Raw genomic sequence first — 19,952 nt, forward strand, 5'->3', positions numbered from 1 at the left:
CTGCAGTTGTGGACCTCGTGCGGATTCTTCTATCTCGGTTATTCAGATGTTATATATCGGTGCTGGAGTCTCCAGGAGAGCCCGAGAGATGCGATCTGCGCTCGATAAGGCGGGCCGGGGGCGGGAATGTGCGTTACCGCGTGGCTTTGTCAGCGTGGAGTCCGTCGAGGGTTTGCCGATGGGTGATCTGCTAATCGCAACGAGTTGGAAGGAAGCAAACACGCTCCTGACCCCGGGAAACGTCTTGCCATTCCAGATATTCTGACTCGAGCGTTCGGTCTGAAACACAGTGTTTGTAGCTTCAGTCATTGGCAACATCACACAGCCCTGATGTTTACATTGAGCCAGAGCTGTAGGATAAAGGTGGATTGTGTAGCGCAGAAATCCATATCGGAGCCATAGAAAAAGACACCCAGTAAGGAGTTGTTCTCTGTAGATGCGTCTGAGTGCGGTGTTCGCTAGTCATGAGGAAGACGCATCCTAAGAAGACAGAATTTTTCCGCATTATGCCGGATGTCGCCACCTCGCCTGTCTGCAGCGCCGGAGTCGCCCGAGTAATGCCATCCCTCGCCACCTGCTGCCCAGCCTGTGTGGGACACGCGTGCCAATCGGGGGGTTCCGGGGCCAGAGACCGCAGGGTGTCGTACTCTAATTATGTTAACGAGCTGCCCCGCCCGCTCTGCGCTCACACCGGCACCGGACGCCTGCGGTGCTCTAAATGACTTCGGGAGCGGTGCAGGAGGAGGAGGAAAGGGAAAGGGAAAAGCAGCCAGTGAGGGGAATTCCTGTCGTTCTTTAACATTAATCGAGGAACGCACTCCCCCTTCTCCTTCCTCCTCCTTCTACTTCTGTCTCATCATTCCTTGGTTTCCTCGGTGTATCCGGATTGCCGCCGGCACCTTTCAGTGGCTTATTGACTGAAGGGCGTCGTGGAGTCTTGGAGTCCTGAAACTTGTTTAGAATGCCTTTTTCTCAGATCGGTACAGCAGTTGCGTTTTCTCTGCCCCGCGCTGCAGTGGGACCCTTTAAACGGGCACCGGGGGCCCCATCCTGGCAGTGCCAGCTCATGTGCCTGCGTTCTGTCCTGCGGCGGACTCTCCTGCATGGCCGAAGCTCTACGAGCTCTCTTTGATGGTTTCTTCATTTTGTTGTAATCGTAACTAGCTGGGTGCAATGGTCCTGCCGATGGCAGGTCTATTTTAGTTTGATTTATTGTGCCAGTTTATTAAACGAGATACAAAATGTTTTTCATGCTGCTATTATAGTGAAGAAGAAAGCAAACTTGTGCTCGTGCAGACTTCAGTCATTGTTCTCCAGGTCCTACACAATAGGCTTCAGGATCGTCCTGCGACTTGCGTTCGGAGCACAATTAATCCTCGGAAATCTTAAAGAGCATCTTTTCATATACATATACATTACTTCAATCTCAGTCATCCCCCTTTTCTTATCACTGTCACGACTTGCTGATTGGACTCGGCACTGGGATCAGCTTGGGACAAACGAGTAAAACGTAGAGGTCTCCATAAATAACTTGTTTTACGTGGCAAAGGGAATCGCACAGAGAGAATAGACCACTCAATAACACGGTCCACTAATAAATACTTTAGCGATGAGTGTAAGTGACAGCCGCATCACTCACACATAACGTGCTTTATGATGATTTATAAAGTGCTTGTTGAGAATTTTTCTTTCTCTCATCAATCACGAATGCAGAGTTAATATAGTGCTTATAGTGGACGTTGCCTCCCGGTACCCACGGTCCTCTCGCCGTACCAGAGAAGACCGGGCGGCGCTCCTCCTGGCGGTGGTCTCCGCAATCACACACGCCTCCCACCTGTCTCGGGAACCCAATATCCTGCCAGTTCCGATTCAGTTTTGAAGAGAGCGTGAAACCAGCATATATGTGTGTGTGTGTGTGTGTATCTGTGTGTCTCTGTATGTGTGTGTGTGTGTGTGTGTGTGTGATGGTTTGGTTGTCGGGGTTGGGGGTGGGAGATGTCATTGTTGTGAAGGATTTAGTTACAGTAACAATGAGATCAATTATTTGACGGAGCTACGCATCGTTTCAGGATTAATGGCACGTGTGAAGCATAAATCAACCAGCAGACTCGGCCCACTCAGGGAAGAGAGAGGGGAGAAAACAAGGCAAAACAGAAAACTTTCATTTTCTCCTCCCTGGTTTTGTTATTTAACCTTGAGATGTCACCGGGGGGCACGTCGGCACGTCGGGAGGCGAGAAACACAAACAGTCAGTCGAGTCGAGTCCGGTGTCATTCCTGTGAGATTCATATATTCACCGCTGGGAACTTGCTCCCGTTGTTTTGAAGTGTGACCAAACAACTGCAATGTCACGTCGGTTAATAACACAAACTGAATGTCCATCGGCAGTGAAAAAGACGCGTCCCCGTCCTGTCGTTTGCCGCATACAGAAGCGGTGTTGATCGGGGCCAGAGTCGCAGGTGGTCTGGTGAACCAGAGAGGAAGGGCACTCGAGATTGCCCCAGATCTCAGCCTGGTAAAAACTCACAAAAAGGATAATGCAGTCAAATATACTCACCTCACCGCCGACTGGAGTGTTTTCACAATGACGTGCGCCTTAAAACTCAAAATAGATTTAAAATATTCCAGAATGTGATTGTTGTCTGCGCTGTGCATCAGTGCCCTGAGGGCTGTGGGGGGGGCCCCTCTCAGACACAGCCGAACCCCAATTCTGCTGCAGACGCTGTTAAAACACTAATAGTGTTATATTGTGCAGTGAAACCTCGGTCATGATTTTAACCCTCCGCTGTCCTGGTGCTCCGCACGCGTTCACTCGTAAACCGCGCAGCGCCGTCACAGCGGAGCCCGTCACCAATCCCGGGGTGTGAAAGCGTGAGTGCGGCATTGTTGCGTCACCACAGTCCAGTTACACGAGCCAGGTCAAGGGTCATTGTGGCAGCCAATCGAGCTTGTCAATACCTGGCCCTTCTGAAATCCTGTGAGGCTTCACCCTTACAGCACCTGACTGCCAGTGGATTCACCAGCTGCCCTACCGTCATCCCCAGTCGCTCCCCCTCCCCCAGCCTCTCTCTCTCCCTCCCTCCCTCCCTCACTGGGACACTACTCCGTCTCTGTCTCTCCCGCCTCGCTCCCATCCCTCTCATCTGCCTGCCAGTCTGTCGGCACATCCATCTCTGTCCCCCCGCGCGCCGCTCGCCGCCTGCCTCAGTCACACACTCTGCTCTCTGCGCAGCACGGCATCACCGGGGCCCCCCCAATGCCCGCAGCGCTCCACACCACACATCTCACCCCCCCCACACACACACGCATTCACGCACCGAGCTGCTCAGACACAGGGCGCGGGAAGGCCACACGCTGGGGCAGGAACGCTGAAAGGCAGAGTGTGTCGTTCTCATATTTCGATCCGTCGGCTGCGTATTCGTCTTTTACTTCCGGGATCGGTGGGTTTCAAGGATAGGGGGACAGACACCTGGCTGGGCAGCTGAGAGGAGTACGTATTGAGGCGCAGTGACATTTTTAAGGCCAGACTCTTCTGTCACGAGTCCTGAGACGCGTGGTGTCGTGCAGCGGTGACACGTGGAAGTAATGAGCGCTCCCTTCTGTCCCCGGTCCCCCGCTCTCTCTCGCTCACTCTCCCTCTCTCTTGTCTGTTGGTTTTGCGGCACTGTCCCTATTAAACCAATGGTGTGGAAAGGGCGATCCCATGGATGTAAAAGTTAGTGGCTCTTGGCAAAGCGCTGCTGCTGTTTCACGTGTACCGCTGGGAACGAGACCATGTGTTTACCGCTGTGTGTTTAAAGGCTCTGCGCTCTCCGGGCTTGTCCCTGTGCTCGGACCCAGAGGCTGCATTTAAAGGATCTCTGTTCGCTTTCCTGTCTCAGCAGAGCACTTTATACATGAGATACAGCCTACACTAGTCTACACTGATAGATTTACCATAGATTTTAACCTGCTTTCACTGTGGTTGTATTCTAATGTCACAGCTTGGTTTTCTTTGGTTTTAACAGGCCTTTACTGTGCTTTACTGCACAGTACCTTGAATAAACCAGGGGCTACCATAGTAAACTTGCTGTAGGAACATTAATCATGGTCAATCATGGTATTCCTGTGGTGCAGTGTAGTAGATCTGTGGGAAACTATGGAATCGCCACAGTAAACCGTGTTAAAAGTGCCCAAATCCTGCAACACATAAAACCTGCAATGGCTCACCCTGCCCTGCAATGGGAGTCTGGCGGTGGCGGGGGGGGGGGCATGGGCAGATTGGCTTACAAACATGTTTAAGGGCTGTTTTCTCAGGGCGATGGGCTGAGCTCGGGGACGCCTGCTGCTCACTTCTGCGGAGCAGCGCGTAATAACTCGGGCGGGAGAGCGCCTCTGAATTAAAGTGTCACTTTTTATTCTTTCTTTTCATTCTCTCTCTCTGTTTTATTTGTGTGTGTGTGTGAGAGAGAGAGAGAGAGGCGCTCAATAAGCTGCATCTGGTTCTATCTCTCCAGAAACCTAGACGGCGCTGATGTCTGTGTCTGTCTGTCTGTCTGTCTGAGAGGAGAGAGAGCCCTGTTTAGACTGGCGGCTCCTTCACATTAACCCACCTTTAACAGCTTTAATCTAGAGTTTAACGCCAGTGAATTTACTGCAGATTTACTGCAGAGTGATACATGTTAAGTACTGAACCTCCCACAGGCAGGAGATCCGTGTTTTAAGCATGATAGTACAGGAGCAGTAGGACGCAGGTTTGCCATCCCCGGCCACGCTGCTGGACTATTTGATGTTATGCTCAATTTCCAAGATGGTGGTTTGAGTCTGAGCCCCAAAAATACTTACTTGATGCCGTTCCCCCTTCCTGAACTGATTGGTGATCTGTAGCATGTGAATTAGACTATGGAAACACATCTAATCAGGATGCCGAATACAGCGTGTCAGTGTCTCTTGTAGCCGTATGTATCTGACACTGTGTAGGTTGTTCCTCTTGCTGTGGTTGTTGTGGTTGTTTTTGTACTACCCATCGAGATGTTGCTCATCTTGAAAAGGCGCTATATTGAATAAATTCAAGAAGCCACGTGCCACTGCGAAGACAGTACAGGCTGCATCGCATCCTGTAGCACCGGCCCGGCCGTCCACACAGGGACAGGCCGCCGCACTGACGTGAAGCATGTCCCGCTGCGTCCCCCCATTATCGGTGACAGAGGGGCTGCCTCAGTGACAGCTATCGGTTCAGGAGCGAGGGCCGTGTGCGCCGGAGATAAGAGCAGCGCCGTCACAGAGAGGGACGCCTAGTCCATCTCCACACCTCGGGTCTGTTTCTCGGTCTGGCACTCAGTCAGAGTGGAGTGGCCTTATCTGTGAGTGAGAGAAGAGACCGGCTTTGTGGCTGGCGTTGATTTCTCGTCTGCCTAACCCTCTGATGTGGCTCCAGTGATGATATTGGAGAGGTGGAGTTACGGCAAGGACCACTCATTTGTGCTGTCACTCTCGCTCACGGGCAGAGACGCCCAGCCTGGGGTTGCTCCCACGGATACTCTGTGACTCCAAGTGTGTGTGTGTGCCTGTGTGTGATATTCATTTATCAGTATTGCCAGTGCGATCGCTCCGTTTACGATTTCACCTGCGTCAGGCTGTGCGGGAGGAGGGCAGTTTCTGAATGCTGAGAAGGCTACAGATTTGTAAGAGTATTGTGTGTGTGTGAGCATTAAACACATTTAAGCTTCAGTGCACCGCGGGCCGTTTCGAGATGGTTGCTGAGAGATGAGCTGGTGTCGGAGCAGACTGATGTTTGCGTGTGCGTGTGCGTGTGTTGATGTGTTTTAGGATCTGAGGACGTGGAGTGGAGGGTGGGGAGACTGGGGTGGGCATGTTTGTTTCCTTGGCCCCAGGCTATCTGCAGAATCATCCTTCCTGCCACGGAAAGTAACACAAGTTCCCGTGCCGTACCGCGACCACCACTGCCCCCCCGCAGCCGCGCTGTGCAAGGAAGATTAAGCTGCTCTGACGGGACTGTGTTTACAAATATGCAGGCAGGGAAACAGGCCGAGCTTCGCTGAATAGGAATAGAATACAAATTGCTTTTTTATCTCTCCGAGGGCCCGGGCTCGAGAAAATGTGTTTGCGATTGTTGCTTCCCAGCCTGTGAAGGGTAAAGCTTCTCGCCTGCGTTCGGGAGCCTGTTAGCATTCAACCTACCCTCTCCTTCTCCCTCTCTCTCTCTCTCTCTCACTCTCTCTCACCCTCTCTCCCCCCCTCCCTAGCTCTCACTCACTGGGCTCATGTAACACTCTCTCCACCTTTCCATCTCTCTCACTTTCTATCTCTCCCTCTCTCTCTCGTACCCCCCCCCCGCTACGTAATCTCTCCATATCTCTGATTTACTCTGGCTGCAACTCCTCCGTTTGCTCCACTTCCACTCTCTCCCTCTCTCCCTCGCTCCCTCAATCATTTTCTCTCACTCTCCCGTCTCCCCTCTCCTGTGGTTCCCCGCCTCGCCTCTCTCCCTCCCTCGGCCCCTCCATCCTCTCTCTCTCTCTCTCCCTCCCTCCGCTCCCTCCCTTATCTATTTCTGGGTCCGTCTCCCCCTGCTCACGCGGCCGTGCGATTGAATTAGAGATGACATCGCTACGTTTTGGGGACAGATCTGCAGTTGTAGATTACCAGCATGCAGCGGGCCGGCGTTTTATATCCTGAGTTATTCCCTCGTTAACCAATCTAGCTTCCACACACGTTAGTAGGTACGAAGGCAGCTTTTAACCATGTGATCACAGGCGGCCAACAGTCTGGTTCGAACCATCATGTAAACTTTTACAAGGCTGTCGTTTCTCTCTCTCTCTCTCTCCTGCTTCAAATAATTATTCATTATTCATCTGACCCAAATCAATTCGCCTGCTTCCGGGCGGTGTGGGGGGTGTGGCGAGGTGGGATTGGATGTCTGGTTCGCAGGACACACACGCTCACACACACAAACATGTACACGCAATCACACACACACACGCACACACACTTGACACACACACTAAAATGCAGAGGAGTACTCCGCACACACACCCACACGCGGGGAGAGATCACACACAGATACACGTTACAGAGTCCGTACCTACACAGTGTGTGGGCTGCCGGTGATTGCGTTTATGAATCAGAGTTTAACTACGTTGCTATTTCTGTCTGGTGGAAATTAAGTCTCTTTAAACTTTGAAAGCCGTGTTTGCTTTTTTCTCTTCTTTCTGATTTCCAGCTACTATCTCTTCTGCTAGTTATTATTACTTTCATGTTTATTTCTTGGCACCCCTTAAACATTCAGAGTCAGAAGAAATCAGGAGCAAATTTGGCCCTTTGATAATCCCCCTGCAAAGGCTTAAAAAGTTAAAATAAATATAACAAAATCAGCAGAAAATCAATCCAGGGGAATCCCCCGTCCGTTCTCTTGTCAGATTAGGGGGTCTGCGCTCAGTTTACTGTCCATATTGTATTTCTCAGTTAATGGGATGTTTTGATGAGGGGGAAATGGCCCAAACTCTGCCCCTGGTAATATTATTCACATATTCTGTTTCATTTACCATCTAGCTTGTTTTTATGTTTATTTTCTCTTCCCAAACCGTCATTACTGACTCACTCCCCTCAGCGCTTTTCCTTTAAACCCCCACCACAACGATGGGCCATGTCCACCAGGTGGCACTGTGCGACCTAGTCAGTCGGGCAGAGGTGGTTCATGGCATTGGGGTGGCAGTGGAGCTGAGGGTGACAGCGTGTCACCGTGGAGAGAGAGAGCAGAGGCGGCGCCAAGCCTCCTCTCATAGTGTCTGTAAATGGAGTCCACAATCATCAGGACGAGACGCTGGTCTTTACTCGAAGGCTGTCGGAGCCGGTTTGCTTGGGATCCTTCCAGAGGCAGCTGGATGGGAATCTGGAATCAATGAATCACTCACAATCGAGCCAACACAACGGGCAGAGCGGCCTCTGAGTTGTAGCCGCTCTTCTGGTCTCCTAATCCCAGCCCTGGACAGATATTTGCCGCTTGGATAAATCTGGTCTGCGTACTACGTAGTCGCGTGGTGCTGTCACCATCAGTAAGGGAACGGGGTCATAAAGCGCCGCGACACAGAATGAAATTGCACTCACTTCTCTTTCTGAAAGTTCTGCCAATCCCCCCCGAGCGCGGGAGTTCATACCCGTCTCCTACTCCTCATTTACCACCATGTCCTGCCAGAGGAGACGAGAGGCCGGGGTGAGAGTCTGTCCCCCCAAAGCCTCTCCGGTGAGGTGATTACGCAGCCTTCACCGCCGCTGTCACCTTTTTTTTTGCCCGTTCTGCCGTTCCTCCCGGGGGCGGTTAATGCAGCCTCTCCGTCACGGCGCGGTGTCGGAGTAGGAGGTTGTGCCCGTGTGGGGAACCAGCACAGATCTGTGGCGAGACGAATCTGTTTCCCACTCAGACACGTGCCTCTGATTTCGGGGGGGATTGCGTTGTCAGTGTGTCGTTAAAAAACCTCCAATTAAAAATGATTAACCTGTCATATCTGATATTCATCGGCACTCGGCGGTGCCCAAAGAGTGACACGTTATATAATCTCTCCTGCACTGACAGGACACGTTTGTACCTTTGAAAGGGCTTCGGGGGTCTGCGCTTTAAGGTGAGTCGTGCTAGAAGCGGGCGTCGGGCGTCTCCAGGGGTCTCGGTGGGCTTCCGGCTGTTAGTGTGTCGCTGTCACTCCTGGCAGAACGGGGCTGAGTGGGAGGGAGCCGTCCTCAGTACCTGCGTCCCTCCGCACGGCTCAGAGCGGCGCGTGTGATTGGCAGTCGCTTAATTGGGGTCGTGTGTCGGTGAGACTGGGGAAGCCGGGGGGGGGGGAGTCTTAATTAAAGGCGGGTGTCAGGTTGGAAATGGGTTTTCAAGAGAGACGCGGAGAGGAGAAGCCCTTTTTATTTTCCGTTCCTCACCTCCAGAGTGTTTTTTTGTTGTGATGCAGAGGCAGAGTGTCAGCTTGGCTCTGGTTCACGGTCAGTGATGGTGAAGCCAGACGGTCTGTGAAGAGCAGTGGGGGGGGGTATGATTACTCCTGCAGGACCTCAGGGTTCAACTGAGGTGACCACAGCACAGTTTCAGAGAAAGCTAGAGCCCAGTCCGCGTTTTTGTGTGTGTCAGCCATGGCTTTAATCGGGTATTTGTATGTTTTTAAATCAAACTCTACATATGAAGGAAGCCATGTTTAATCGTTGCTCTCCTCTCCCTCTTAATTAAGGCTGATTTTCTGACTTTGATGAGGGATTTTGAACAGTAAGCATAGTAAATATGTTTAGTCACCAAAAATACCCCCCTAAATCAGTTTAATTAAAAAAGAAGAATGCCAATTGTAAGTTTGCATTGAAACTGTGAGAAAGGTGAATAAAACCTTTCCAGGTTGATTTTTATCCCATGGCATAACTTCATAAGTACGTGTCTCAATTCTGCCAAGTTATATTGTTAACCTACAGCCTTAAAAAGCAAATGAAAACGTTTGATGTGGGTGAGTTTGGTCTGAAATCTGAAGCCAATAAACTTGTGATTCGGCCTGCCTGCCGATTATTATCAGAGCCCCCTTGATCTGGGAGCCGGTGTAATTGCTTTCGGCTGCCCCAGTTCTGATGGGGGGACTCCTATTCATCAGATTGGAAATTAAAATTAAAAGCAGCACTGTCTGAGCCGAGAGAGAACGGGGGGCTGCTGCTGCCCGTTTTATTTTTTTCAAAGGGAATTAAGTACAAAAAAATTTGCTGAATTTTCACAACTCGGTTCAAACAACTTAATATGCTAATCAGAGGGGTTCTCCGGTTTTTAAGTGCAGTCAGACCTAGAAATGCAGCCGTAGCAGGATTACTGATTCCCTCCAGGAAGGGAACGGGGCCAACTTTCCTCCCGGTAGGAAAAAAAAAAGCAGGGAGAGACGCACGAGAAATCGACACAATCCCGAACGCACTGCTTGATGTGGAGATGCCTCTGAGGGTCCGTATGCACCGAGACGAGTCTATATACAGACTTCCTCCCTGTACCGGCTGTATATAAACAACCTGTCGGCTCCTACTGCGCGTCTATAATCTACTCACTGCACGGAAAGCAGCGTCCACACCTGATGTATCCTAGAGCAGCCGTACGGATCTGTGCTCTCTGTCAGTTCCCAATTAAGGAGCCCCCCCAGCCTGGGCCAGATCCCCTCACTGCCTCCCCCCCACACACGCACGCCGTTCTCCTTCCAGCCCATTACCTCAGCACTCCTCGTCTGATTTAACCTTGGCAGGCAGGCGGGAGGAGAGAGAGTAATTCTAACCTTAAAAACCTGCTGATTAAAGCTAGTTTTGAGGGATTCGATTCCACTTAATGCCTTTGGCCCGGAGCCCGGCAGCTTGGCATGAACATCAACAGACACCGTGTCTTCACCCGGAGCCCCCCCCCACCCCCCCTGGCACGCCTCGCTCCGGGCACCTGCTGAGCCGCCCCCCGCCCCCCCCGCACCCTGCCTCCCTGTTATTCACCGTGCTGTCTTCTCTCCGCTGGATGTCTTTTCCCGAATTTGTTTCCCTCTCTTCCTGTTTCTCTCCTGCACATTTTTGTTTTGCTTTTTTCCTCTCCCTCCCACCCACCTGTAACCTGGCTCTCAGTTCTCCCTGGCATCCATACACAATAAACATCTCCCTTCTGAATACACGTCCGCCCCCTGCGTGACGCCCTCAGCCTGGCTGGCAGAATGTCCTGCTGTGTTAGTGCCTGCTCCTGTTTGTACTTGGTGTTGTGTCACATATATCATATATATCTCGGCATCCATACGGAGGTTTAACCGTGTTCCACAGAGTTTACAATGCTGGTTTGACTATTGCTTACCCAGGCTGTAGAGAGTAAGCCATAAAAAATAATAGGTATTAGACCCAGGTAATAAAGTGAACAAGAAGTCACCAAATTGTAGCAAAACCCTGACAGCTCCAAGTCCTTGATCAGTGACCGGGGCTTTTGCCTGAGTGTGCACATTTATCAGAGCGTCCAATTGTGTCTGTGATCTTCAATCCCTGCGCATGTGGAATCGAAGCATCCCTGGAAAATTTTCAAAACGGGAAAAATGATTGATCTCCCGTTTTATTGATGACTTTAACAAGCCTCACGCGCCACGGATTATAAATCGACAGGAGAGGAGTCAGAGCCCAGAGACTTTCCGAAAGTTGTCGCTCCTTTAAAACTTCGACGAAGAAGAACGCGAGCAGGGATTTTATTTTGACACCCAACCTCCGAAACAAAACCGTCTCAAATTTAGCATTCGAGACACTGTCAGACAGAGCTGTGCTCAATGAGTTTCATTTTAGATGCGCTGGCAAAATAAATAAATAATGAATGAACGAATGAGTGGCTAATTTCTGTTGTGAATCAATACACTGTTTTGTGTGGGAGAGCTCAGCCATTGACAGGATCCCGTGGGTGGGGGGGGCGCCTGTGAGAGAAGTGCACGCTGTGGTGGTGGGGGGGGCAGGTCAACGCCGTCCTCCGGTTCTCCTGCCTGTTGACGACGCTAATTGGCAGCCGGGGAGACAGTGTGCCACGCCGGCGCCCCCAGCTCTCCGCTGACAATCAGACGGCAGAGTCATGCCGGGAACCGCCAATTTGGCAACATAAATAATCTGCCAGCATCTGATTAAGAAAGTGTTCGCACATCCTTACGGGCTAACGAAGGGATCTCCGCGTCTGTCAGGGCGGCGGGCGGCCTTGTTTATCGCCTGTTGCCGCTGACGGACGTGGCAATCGACTGATCCGGGGAACAAAGACCCTTTGACCCCAACCTCCCCTCACTTCTGGGAGCTGAGGGCACTGTTTTATTGTCTGTAGAGTCCCATGGGGTCTCATCCCCGCCCTACAGGGGCTCTAGGGTCACCGCTTACAGCTCAATCAAGAGCCCCGCCATCTTGAAACGAGCTGCCAAATCACCGATGCGACACAAACATCACAGTCCATCTCCGCCCTGATGTGTGTTCACCTGGGTACATTCACCACAGGATTCTTGGTTTTATTATGACTGTACCATACTTTTACAGTGATGTAACACACCTGCACTGGGCTTTACCACACTCTACCGTGAATAAAACAAAGGCTACCACAAGAAACACGCTATATCCTGGTATTTCCTCTGTGGTAAAGCACAGTAAAGAAACATTTAACTCGTAGGATCAGCAGTAAAACTGGGCTAAGACCCGGAATGGCTTTGCGACTGGAGAGACGTCTGGATTTACCGTGATGTTACCGGTTGCAGGGACGAGTAAAGGGGGTGGCCTGAGAAAGGGAAAGAGAGTCAGTGAGAGCGTGAAGAAAAGAGAGTGAGGGAGTGAGAGAGAGAAAGAGAGGGAGTGTGAGTTGGGGTGGGGGGGGAGTGCCGTTCCCTCCGCGCCTGTCACCGATGATGCCGCAACAATGGCCGCGCAACATCAGCTCCTCAGCTCAGCCTGCCAGATCGCTCGCCCGGCGCCATTGTGAACTCCAGCTGAAGTCTTATTACGTCCTCACACCGTCCTGACAGCCCCCTGCCAGCGCCGCCCCCGAGGCTCACATTATACGCTGGCATAATTGTGTGCCATTGAGCCCGTCGCTCAGCGCAAGGTGCCCCGCTTATCTGTGCCTCTCAGGTTCTCTCTCACGCCATCTTCACCTCGCTCTCCGCGGCCGAGTCAGCTGACACTTTTTATTTTTGTGTGCAATTCCCTTTTCTCCGGTAACCTGTCGACAACATTCGCCGCGATGAAGATGGAGGCACCGAAGTCCGAGGCTGTTGATAAGTTTCCTCGGAGCTTTGCATTTCAGGACAGGCTATTGTGCTTTTCTAGTGCTCATTACATTAATTGCTTAATTGATTTTCACGGCAGATTTGGAGATTTCTCTATCCTCTAACACATGCTGTTCTCGTTCTCTGTGCTCTACCCTTGTCCGTAAGGTATAACAGATTGATCCTTAATGCGTATCAAGGGGAAGGGAGTGGGGGATCATTTTGCCGTGGCACAATGTTCTGAAACTCAAGGACGTGCGTTACCTATAATCGCCCCCCCCCCCCCCCACACACACACTCACTCCGTCACAGTCAGCCCAGCAGTGTGTTCAGGGTTGAGACTCAGGCAGTCAGTCTGAAGGGCAACCAGCTATCTGTGCAGAAAACAGTGATGTGCGCCGTCTGCCTGATGACTTATTTCGGCAAAAGTGTGCCGATAAGACGCTGTGCCTCGCTGCTCAGACCGGCGTGGTGGCGGGAGGCCCTGCTGTTCCAGGCTGCCACTGTGTCGGGACTAATGACCGCTAGGAATTGCCGGGAACAGACGGCAGAAGGTGTGACAGTTGACGGCTGTGTAGCCAGGTATGAGCACAGGCCACTGAGGGCACCGAAAGACACAGGGATTGTGTTGTTGTGTTTGGTCTATTGTAAGTGACTTTGCAGCAGCTGTTGTTGAATCTTAACTTTACCCCCACATCCCAGTAAGTCTCTCTGAGTGCCTAAATAGTATGTTTATTATTATTAGATTAAGGAAGTAAAGAGTGAGTTTTTTAGTTGTTATCAGCTGCTTCTAGAGGAACAGGAGAGATGACACAGGACAGGGGCGGTCTGTAAACAGGATCATGCGTCTCTGCTGTCCTCTGACTGGAAAGCGTGTCCCGGCCCCGCTGACACACCGGTGCCCCCACAGACTGCAGACTCGCAGTGTGAGGATTCGATAGCCACGCTACACAAAGCAAAGCTCTTTAGCTACAACCGGCAGCACTGGGAGAGAGTTTGCCACATGTCACAAAAGCACAGCCTTCTCACGACTTGCCAGGTTTCGAAGAGCGTGCGCCGGGGGCGATTGTCGTGTGCAATTAATGCCGAGTGTAGCGTCTCCCCCAGGTCCCGGTGAGCACCTGTACGCCACGGAGGAAACGTACAGGCAGGCAAATCCCTGCATCTTAATGCGTTTCCTCCCGGTGCAGAAGCTGCCGGGGCTGTGTGCGACGGGCCCGGCATAAAATCAGCCTGAGTGGCATCAGAAACGAGGTGATTTGTATTTCTTTGTAGCGTATCAGACGTACACACAAAAGACTGCGATAAGGAGAAAAGCAATCTAGGAATATCGGCTTGTGGAGCGCACGCCTGGCGTCGCAGGGAGGCAGTGATAGGAATCGTCCCTGGAGTTCGTCTCAGGGCTTGGCAAGGGGCTGCGATACGGTGGGGTGCGTGGAAGTGGGGGCAGGTGCCGGTGTCTTCGAATGCCACCCCAGGCTTGGTGGACGAGCTCTGTCTGTCTCTGCCGGCCCTGGACGCCGCCTCTCTCCTCTGCGCTCCTGCGCCACGATAATTAATCGGGGAGCGTGTTTGATGTTGCAAATGAATGTTTATTTTAACATGCACTCTCTGCAGGCCCCGCGTTTTAACTTCTGTTTTGCTTAACAAGATGCGCTTTACAACGCTGGCGACGGGCTCTTTAATTCATCACCGGGACAGACGTCCTCGGAGGCCCCCCGCCCGCCCCACACACACACACACACACGCACACACACACACCCCTTCCCGAGTCTCACACCTCCCTTCCTGTGCTGTCAAGGAGAAGCTCTCTGATTGGGCAGTGCGTCAGCGAGGCCCATGGGCTGTCTTCCCTTCACACTGTGTGGCATCTTGCTGAGAGTGTTAGCCCTGCGTTAGGATATCTTTGTACAACAGTAATGCAACCCGTTAATAAAGTGTGTCGGGGTGTGCGTGTGCTGGTGCGATCGTGGTTTAGTCCAGTAACCACACACGGTGGTTGTGTACACGCAAATGGGTCTGTCTGTCTGTCTGGTTCTGTACGTGTGTCAGTGAAGGCCGGCTCGTGGGGGTGACTGTCTCGCAGACCGCGGTCCTGCTGGTTCCTGTGCTCTGGTCTGGTGGCTGAACAGAGCAGTCCAAGGTGCTGATTTAGGAAACTGCTGCAGACAGGTTTAGCAGGCCATCTGTTGTGCATAATGTGTGTATGTGTGTGTGTGTGTGTGTATCCCATCTTGTCCCACTGGTTCAAAGCACACACACTGGCCATTCCACCGGACACACAGAGCACACTCACTCACACTACAGACAGATCTGCCTTCAAAGCCCCCGGTGACACACAACAATATGTGCATTTGTCTGTGTGTCATTTGGCACAGCCTGGCAGCGTTCTCGCTCGGTGTGTGGGGGGGCATTGAGTCCCTGGGCCGCTGTGTTAGTCAGCGTGCATTACCAGTGGGCCGTCTGACACGCCGCTCTCCCCTGCTCACCGATCGGAGGCCTCTCCAGATGCCTTCTGAGGCACGGCTGCCCCCTCGCTGCATCATCCGCTCAGTCGGGTCTCTGGTGCACAGCGTCGGGACTCAGGACTCTAACGCACTGTCTTTCTCTCGTTGCAGTGTCTCTACGGCTGCTACGTCCACTCTTCGATCATCCCCACCTTTCATCGCAGGTGCTATTGGCTGCTCCAGGTAAGAGACCCTGTCTGTTTTTTTATTCTGGGTGCCGCTGTGGGAGAAGCCTGTACCTCACAGTTCAGGCTGGAGTGGACAGGCCGGAGCTACACCAGCTGCCAGCGCCCATGCCGATGTTTTTTGTGTTTGTTTTTTAACAGTGTCTTGAAAGTCAACACCCCACACAAAGGAGTCCCACCATAGTCTCTGTCCCGTTCCCTGCATCTCCCTCCCGTCTCCCTCCCTCCCTGTGAACTTTTTCCCTCTCTTTCCTCCCTCACCCCCCCGCCTCTTTCTATCTTTCTTCCTATTTTTACTGCCCTGGTGAATTATTTAGCCACCCAGGAAGTCGGGTCCTTGGCACCTCGGCTGGCCCTGTGTTGTTTGTAGAGGTGAGAGGGAAGTGGGTTACCTTTTTCTGAGATTCTCTAGATCTAGAAACACACACACGCACAGGCACACACAAACACACACACACACACGCATGTTGGTGGACTCTCCATAGACATAATGATTTTTATACTGTACAAACTATAGATTCTATTCCCTAACCCTAATAACAAACTTTCCGCATTTTTACATTTGCAATAAAACATCATTTAGTATGTTTTTTAAGCGATTTGAATTATGGGGACATTGGCAATGTCCTCATAAACCACCTTTATAGCATAATAACCTTGTAATTACCCGTTTGTTACCTAAAAAAAGGTCCTCATAAACCCGCCCACACACAGATACACACAAATGCATCGTTTGATTTATTTACAAAATCCTCCTTTGCTACCTCATGTTATTTTATTATTCCGGACTTCTTTTTCTTTTTTCTCCCTCGCCTCTACAAATGACAAAATCCCTCTCAGAGTTTTGTTCTGACCTAATGGAGCCTGGAAAAGAGATTAAGCGCAGCCCCTCTCCCTGTACTCAGCAGCATCCTGCAATACATCAAAGCCGCCGCCGATCCCAGCGACGGGGCCGGGGGCCGGAGATAGATGCGGGGGCGGTGGTCACATTTTAGAGTGGAAGGGAGCGCTGAGTTACTCTTCTCCGCGGAGGGAGGACTTGCTCTGCTCAGGAAAGCACTCTGGGCTCTCTGAGGCTCGGCTGCAAGGAGCCACCAATCAGAACGGCAGCTTGCTTCCAGTCCGGGCCCGTCATCCAGACAGAAATGGTTCTCGACTGGGCTGAGCGAACAGAGCTCTTTTGAGTCTGGGCCCCATAGTCCATCAAGTATTGCTTACCAGTTGCCCAACTGTGATCTGGGCTCTATTGCCTAGATGTAGAGGCTTTCAGTGGGGACCCTATAGTCCAGAAACATCCGATTCCCATCTGGGCCCTGTAGTCCACACAGCACTGCTTTGTAATCCGGGCCCAATAGTCCATGTGTCACTGGTTCCCAGCAGCCAGCAGTGACCAGATTTCCCGAGGGAAGTGAAAGCACTCTGAGGGGTTTGGTGGGCTTGACATTGGGCCGGGCTTTCCTTGTTAACCCACCACGATGCCAGAGACCACCCCAGTGCGCGTGTCTGTCTCTCTGGCCCTGGTATCGGAGCTGAGCTGCATGGACAGGCAATAGATGATTCAAAAGCAGGAGTTGAGTGTAATTTCCCCTAATGCCCCTGATGCCATTCAGACACCTTTCCTAAACCAATGTGTGACTGTGGCCCGTCTCCCACTCTTCCTCCGGGGTCTTTCTGTTGCGATGCACCCCAGTCCTCCACACCACCCCACCCACCGTGTCTCATCCTTCCCTCAGCCCCCCTCTGCACAGCATGGCATCAATTCGCAGGAAAAGGTTACCGGTGACTAAAACTGTAAACTTGTTTGCCAGAGTAAATTACCAGTCTGTGCCGAGCGTTGGGAGCAGGGAGATGAAAGACACACTCCCCCCCCACCTCTCCACAGAGCGATTTGTTATCTGCACCTGTGAGAGAGAGAGAGAGTAGAATTAACCTCTAGGCGGCCAACTACAATTCAATGCCGCCTCCTTATCTGGTTGTGAAAAAACCCTTTTAATATAGCAAATGGGGAAAAGACGATGGGGGTGGAGGCACTTGGCCGAGTGCGCTGAGTGTGTCGGAGAGAGCGCGCCATCCAGAGTGCGTCTCCATGTGATTTGGGGTTGATTACGCACTGTCTTCATGTATCCCTCTCGAAGCACTTTACCCTCTTTGCAGAACGACCCTGTCTCCTCTCCTCTCCTCTTCCTCCTAATGGCTCTGAAGGAGATTGTTTTGTTTTTTCCCCCTAGAGTGTCCTTATCATGGGGCGACAGCTCAGACTCTGTTGGGTTTGCGGTATTGTTTGGCCGTGCTGACTGAGACAGAAATGTTTTGTGGAAGGACGTGGGACAGGACTGCGATATCACACAACACTCTTCTGGCTTGTGTAACGTCTATAAATGCCCTGCACTTCATTTCCTGGCCTTAAATCCGGGCTCAGGCTTAAACTCAAATCTCTAGAGCAGTAAAGACACCACAACACAAAAGTGATGTCATATTAACTCACGGAAGAATGTATCTCCAATACGTCTGCACTTCCTGTTTGTTTTTTTTAAGAGGTTTTGTGCCACACAAGTTTGCTTCCCCTGTGCAAATCCCTTCCACAGCAGATCCTGAGCAATACTAACTCAACACACAGACAGCGCACAGAGACAATATTGAGAGTGATGGCAGAAGTCAGAGCGGAGATTCTGAACAATCTGTTTCGGAGAGTTGTGCTGATTGTTTGATTGCGCTGCTAATAACTTTCAAGTTTCAGTGTGTCGATACCTACCTTTTGCTGTACCAGAAACAAACAAACAAAACAATATACACACACAAATGTGCTTGTAAGATAACTGTTCCTAGTTAGAAATGACGACACTTTCCCCGAGCTCTCAATCTCTCTCCTGACTGATCGAATCCCCCCCGTTCTCTTTCTCTCTAATCTGATGTATGATTTCTCTCTCTCTCTATCTCCATCAAATTCTTTTTTCTTCTCCCCCCCAGTATATTCCAGTGGGTGAAAGATAATTATAATATTAATTTCATCTCGGCCGAAGCCAGCTCAATCTTTGTCTGTTTTCTCTCTCTTGGCGTGGATTGTGTGGCGGGTCATCGGTCGGCACGGGGGGGCGCCTCATTGTGCAAAGAGAGCTGTTTGATCAGATAATGAAATGACTCATAAGGCACCAAAGCATTGCTGATTAATCATTTTTCACAAGGCTGCTTCGCTTCAAGTCAGGCCGGCTCCCCAGCAAGAGCTGTTTAATAACGGCAACCGCCCAGCTCCCCAGAGCCCCGCCAACGCAATACATACATACATACCTACACACATACATACATGCAAACATACACACACATATACAAACATACATGCATAAATACAAACAAACATGCACACATACATTCATACATACATAGCTAAACACATACAAACATATACATACATACACACAAACACATATATACATACACACAAACAAACAAACATTTGGCACTTTGGTTTGGACAGGTCTGATGTGAGATGTATGTTGTGTCAATCATAATAATCATTTTAGCCCCGCCCACTCTGGTCACATGGTCATAGGTCTGTCTCTCAAATTGCAGTACATAATCAGGTGCAGGCCTGTTCTTAATCACCAATGGTATAGATAATACAACTGGGGCACAATGCCAAGCACACAATGCAGCAGGCACCAACACCTCAGAATGCTAATGGCGGGCGTGCAGAAGGCACATGTTTACCCCGCAGGTGTAGTTCACTCCTGTGTGTGTGTGTGCGTGCATGTGTGCGTTGGCACGGCATGTGCGTTTCTGTGTCAGGAATAAATTAGAGGTGCTGGGAAAATGACCGAACAACCTCGGCTTTGCAAGACAGCAGAGACCTCCTGGCTCGTGTGTTGTGTGTGTGTTGTGCGCTCAGATCTGGCTCTGGATGCCTGCGGGCTACAGATACACACCTCTAGAATATTCAGGAGGAGTGTTCATTAATTCATCTGTTTGTTTAATTATTTATTTACCTCCTCGGTTACATAAACGGCAGAGGTAAAGCAGACTCTGATTTCCTCACCCTGCACAGGCCGGCCTACTGGCACGCCGGCCCCAAATGATCTATATTTAACTTGGCTAATTCCCTGTGGTGAATTTTTAACGAGGCAAAATTCCATTACAGGTATTTAATTGGGGGCATGTGGCTCATCAAACTCTGATTGCACTTTCTCCGGCTGTGGTCCGCAGCACGAGGCGGTTAGGGGTGGGGGTGTGTGACAGGGTCGTAGGCAATGCTGGAGGAAGGGCATTTTTAAGTGACAGGAAATTTAGTTCCAATTTTTTTTTTTATTGATCACGACAGACATCTAGTTCTATATCCGGAGCGTGGTTTTGATCCAGTGGGCGTCCTTCCACTTCTGTGTATGTCACCATTGTGTAGCAGTGAGTTAAAACCACACAACACCACCCCGGAGATGTTGACTCCTTCAGATTGGGGGGACACCAGTTGCGCCCCAGCCTTGGCCCTTCTGCTTGCACCCGTGCTTGGAGAC

The 19,952-nt window shown here is 51.1% G+C and overlaps 1 protein-coding gene across 1 annotated transcript in view; it reads left to right on the forward strand.

Annotated features, from left to right (window-relative positions):
• Positions 1-19,952, forward strand: part of LOC136713661 (calmodulin-binding transcription activator 1) — a 318,322-nt gene that overhangs the window by 227,745 nt on the left and 70,625 nt on the right. Inside the window, exon 6 of the mRNA XM_066690847.1 lies at positions 15,377-15,448. Within this exon, the coding sequence (XP_066546944.1) occupies positions 15,377-15,448 (72 nt within the window). The remainder of the gene's footprint in view (positions 1-15,376; positions 15,449-19,952) is intronic.

The sequence above is a fragment of the Amia ocellicauda genome, chromosome 18 (assembly GCF_036373705.1).
Source record: "Amia ocellicauda isolate fAmiCal2 chromosome 18, fAmiCal2.hap1, whole genome shotgun sequence".
Classification (NCBI taxonomy): domain Eukaryota; kingdom Metazoa; phylum Chordata; class Actinopteri; order Amiiformes; family Amiidae; genus Amia; species Amia ocellicauda.